This window comes from Nicotiana sylvestris, chromosome 11 (genome assembly GCF_000393655.2).
Source record: "Nicotiana sylvestris chromosome 11, ASM39365v2, whole genome shotgun sequence".
Classification (NCBI taxonomy): Eukaryota; Viridiplantae; Streptophyta; class Magnoliopsida; order Solanales; family Solanaceae; genus Nicotiana; species Nicotiana sylvestris.
In genome coordinates, this window is record NC_091067.1 from 2,678,089 (window position 1) to 2,682,659 (window position 4,571).

At 39.3% G+C, this 4,571-nt stretch overlaps 1 protein-coding gene across 1 annotated transcript; it reads left to right on the plus strand.

The window, feature by feature from the left end:
• The first annotated feature begins 2,688 nt into the window (after window positions 1-2,688).
• LOC138882232 (protein ASPARTIC PROTEASE IN GUARD CELL 1-like) lies at window positions 2,689-4,143 on the plus strand. Its single transcript, XM_070162748.1, has one exon. It carries the CDS (start codon window positions 2,689-2,691, stop codon window positions 4,141-4,143), a length of 1,455 nt encoding a protein of 484 aa, XP_070018849.1.
• Window positions 4,144-4,571: the final 428 nt, after the last annotated feature.

The following is a 4,571-nucleotide window of genomic DNA, read 5'->3' on the forward strand; positions in this document are numbered from 1 at the left end:
AGCCAAATATTAGTCATGCAGGGATCAATACAACAAACCAAATGTGTATTACTAATATAGTGGTATAACATATTTGTAATTTATGTATTATTTTATACGAGATAGATTGTGGAATGAAAAATATGTGTTCTAATTATACGAGATAATTAAAGCTATTTAAAACAAAAAATGAGATTTAAAATTGGAATTTCCTTCTTGACAATCTTACATCCAGAACTCTTTATCGGTAAATATTTATCCATGCCAGGTGCTTACACCAAACCAATTTTACTTGCCACGGTCAAGTGATTTCATGAAGTAAAAATATGCATTAATTGACTGTGGAAGTGAATTTGCAAACACATGCCATGCATACATTTATTGATTTGGCGTAAATAATAGCCAGAATTTTCATATGTTAATCACCAAGATTTGCAACAAAACATGGCAACCTCTAAATTTGTTATATGGGAAAGTTCTGGCAATCACTAGGAGCGCTTACCAAATTCTACCCGGATGCTATCTTTCCACGACTTTTCTTACCGGGAAAAAAATTTAAACGGTGGTTCTAAAATTAGCTAATTGATGTTTAATACAGCACAAATTCTTATTGTGATGACTACATTAATAAGTAATCAACAACAACAACAACAACAACAACCCAGTATAATCCCACAAGTGGGGTCTGGGGAGGGTAATATGTACGCAGACCTTACCCCTACCCCGAAGGGTAGGGAGGCTGTTTCCAGGAGACCCTCGGCTCAAAAAAGCAATAGGAGGTGATATATTAGTACCATAAAAATGTGTAATAAAAATAACAACAATATATAAGAGATATGAAATATGAAATACAGGATACGAAATACGAAATACGAAATAGATGGATGGTATAGTACAACTAGAAGGTAAAGCCCTGCATCAATAGACGACCAATGACATTCCTAATCTAACTCCTAACTGGATAGTCTCCCTCTATGTGCTGTAGAAATATTCACACTCTCCCCTAACCTACAACCTTAATGCTCGACCTCCATAGTTCCCTATCAAGGGCCATGTCCTCAGTAATCCTAAGTCGCGCCATGTCATGTCTGATCACCTCTCCCCAATACTTCTTAGGTCTCCCTCTACCTCTCCGCGTGCCCACTACATCCAGTCGCTCACACCTCCTCACCGGTGCATCAGTGCTCCTCCTCTGAATGTGCCCGAACCATCTGAGTCTTACTTCCCGCATCTTGTCCTCCATGGGGGCCACACCCACCTTCTCTCGAATATCTTCATTCCTAATCTTATCCATCCTTGTATGCCCGCACATCCACCTCAACATCCTCATCTCTGCTACTTTCATCTTCTGGGTGTGTGAGTTCTTTACCGGCCAACATTCAGTTCCATACAACATGGCAGGCCTAACCACTGCTCTATAAAACTTACCTTTTAGTAACGGTGGCACTTTCTTGTCACACAAGACTCCCGACGCTAACCTCCACTTCATCCACCCCACCCCTATACGGTGTGTGACATCCTCGTCAATCTCCCCGATCCCCTGAATAACCGATCCAAGGTACTTGAAACTACCTTTCTTGAGAATTACTTGAGAGTCAAGCCTCACTTCAACTCCCGCTTCCGTCGGCTCAACTCCAAATTTGCACTCGAGGTATTCCTTCTTCGTCCTACTCAACTTGAAACCTTTAGACTCAAGAGCATGTCTCCAAATCTCTAGCCTCTCGTTGACGCCGCCTCTTGTCTCGTCAATTAGAATAATGTCATCAGCAAATAGCATGCACCATGGAACCTCCCCTTGAATATGATGAGTCAGTGCATCCATCACCAGGGCAAATAGGAATGGGCTGAGCGCAGACCCTTGGTGCAACCCCGTAATAACTGGAAAGTGTTCAGAGTCGCCTCCTACTGTCCTAACCCGAGTCTTAGCTCCATCATACATGTCTTTAATCACCCTAATATAGTTACTCGGGACCCCTTTATCCTCTAAGCAGCTCCATAAGACCTTCCTAGGAACCTTATCGTACGCTTTCTCCAGATCAATAAACACCATGTGGAGATCCTTCTTCTTATCTCTGTACTGTTCCACCATCCTCCTAATAAGGTGGATAGCTTCTGTGGTAGATCGTCCCGGCATGAACCCGAACTGGTTGTCTGAAATAGACACCGTCCTTCGCACTCTCATTTCTACCACTCTCTCCCAAACTTTCATGGTATGACTTAGTAATTTGATGCCCCTATAGTTGTTACAGCTCTGGACATCACCTTTGTTCTTATACAACGGGACCATTGTACTCCACCTCCACTCTTCAGGCATTCTATTAGTCTTGAATATAACACTAAACAATGCAGTAAGCCATTCCAAGCCTGCTCTACCCACACACCTCCACAGTTCAACCGGAATTTCGTCTGGCCCGGTAGCTCTGCCCCTTCTCACCTCCACAGTTCAACATTAATAAGTAATCCCAAATAATATAGATGTTAGATTCTACTTACTAATTTGAAAATATCTTATGAGATTTCATGCTCTATTTCAGATTATTTCATGGAAAAATATTTAATGTTTAACCAAAATCAAGTAGATACCAAACAAATCAATCAAATCTCTTTCAATCTTATTAAATTTATATATAGATGACTGCAATTAGGAGTAGTACACAAATATTAACCAAAATCAAGAAAAATAAGCACAACATCATCCTTTTTATGCTAATGGAAAATTTCATCTATATTCATCTTTTGATGTCAATGATTTTCTCAATTCTTTTTGTAGTTTCTGGCAATGAAAAACCAATTTTAGTACCCCTTAACTACACTTCCATTATGCAAACTAGAAATTTTTTTATGTCTATTGATTCATCCAATCTTCCAGATCCCCCAATGCCATCTTATACTTTTACTCTTTACCATCGCGATGTATTTGAAAAATCAAACTTCAAAGACTACGACTCCATGCTCAGAGCTCGTCTTGCTCGAGGGCATACTAGAGCAAGTTATTTGGCTTCGGTTTTTGAAAATGGTAACAATGTTAAAGAAGGGATTGTTCGTGGACGAGCCACAGGGTTAACGACCACACACAGTGCAGAAGGTGAGCTTGTCGCGTCTTTTTTAATTGGTAGCGATTTCAGCAGAAGTTATTTGCTAGTAGACACTGGCACTGATTTGGTTTGGTGGCAATGTGGACCATGTAGTCGATGCTATAAACAAATATATCATCCTATATATAATTCTACTGCATCAAAAACTTTCCAAAAAATTGATTGCACTAAAGATAATTCGAGTTGCATCACTGAGGATCCAGCTTTTAAATGTATTGAAAAAATGCGTTATTGTCGCTATGATATACCATACGCAAGTGGTATCCAATCAGTAGGTTTCATGGCGTCTGAGGTGATTACTTTTACTTCAGACCATAAATCACAGAGGATTATGTTTGGATGTGGAAAAAATCAAAATGGTGGGAAAGTTATGTTTAGTGGTGCATATTCTGGGATTGTTGGCCTTAGTCGTAGAGTAAACCCGAATGATCCAGGTGGATATTCTTTACCATCACAACTTAACGCGACGTTATTTGCTTTTTGTCTACCAAGTTTTGATTCAGGAGAATCATCTATCCTCAGTTTCAATAAAGCCCCGTGGCCAGGAGCAAGAATGGCAAAATTAATACCAAATTACAGGTTACCTCAATTGCATTTTGTCGATCTTTATACAATCTTTATTGATGATAAGGAAGTTCCAGTGAAACCGTCATGGTGGCAATTTGGTAAAAACTTCAATGGTGGAGTCATCGTGGATACAGGGACCATAATTACACATTTTCCTCAAGATTTCTACATCTTATTTCGCGATATATTTAGATCTGAGGTAGAAGATCTTCAAATGGTTGATAATCCAATTGAAGATTTCGACACTTGTTACCAAGACATTGATGGTAGTGAAGTGTACTTTCCTGTTGTGAAGTTGTACTTTGGCAGCAAAAGTCCTGGTTCAATGTTGTTTCTGGCGCAAGAACGAGTTGTACTTCTCATAGGTGATCAGTATTGTCTAGCTTTTAAGGGATGGGATAAAGAATTAACATTATTAGGCTCTAATCAACTCCAAGCAGTAGGATTAACTTTTGATACTTCAGAGAACACTTTGACTTTCGACTTAGATGCATGTGATTGAAGTATACAAAAGTTCAAATTTTAAAAACTTAAAGGTTTATTCCAATTCAATATAAAATGGACTATATATGTTTCATTATTTTCTCTTGCTTTTCTTGTGCACTTTTATGTGCCTTTTGGTTTTATTGAAGACCTTTTATTTTGCTGTCATGTGACCAGGAGGTCACGAGTTCGAGCCATGAAAATAGCATCTTGAAGAAATGCAGGATATGGCTGCGTACGATAGACCCTTATGGTCCGACCCTTCCCCAGACCCCGGACGGGCTGCCCTTTTTTATCTATAGTTTTGGAAGAGATATAGTTTTGTTGTAAACGAACTCTTCCACTTGATGATTATTTCTTTTAAGTCATTGCACCAATTTGACTTTTGGATATGACTTGGCACGCCATGTGATTAGTGGACACATGATAGGGCTGTATTGTGGGTCG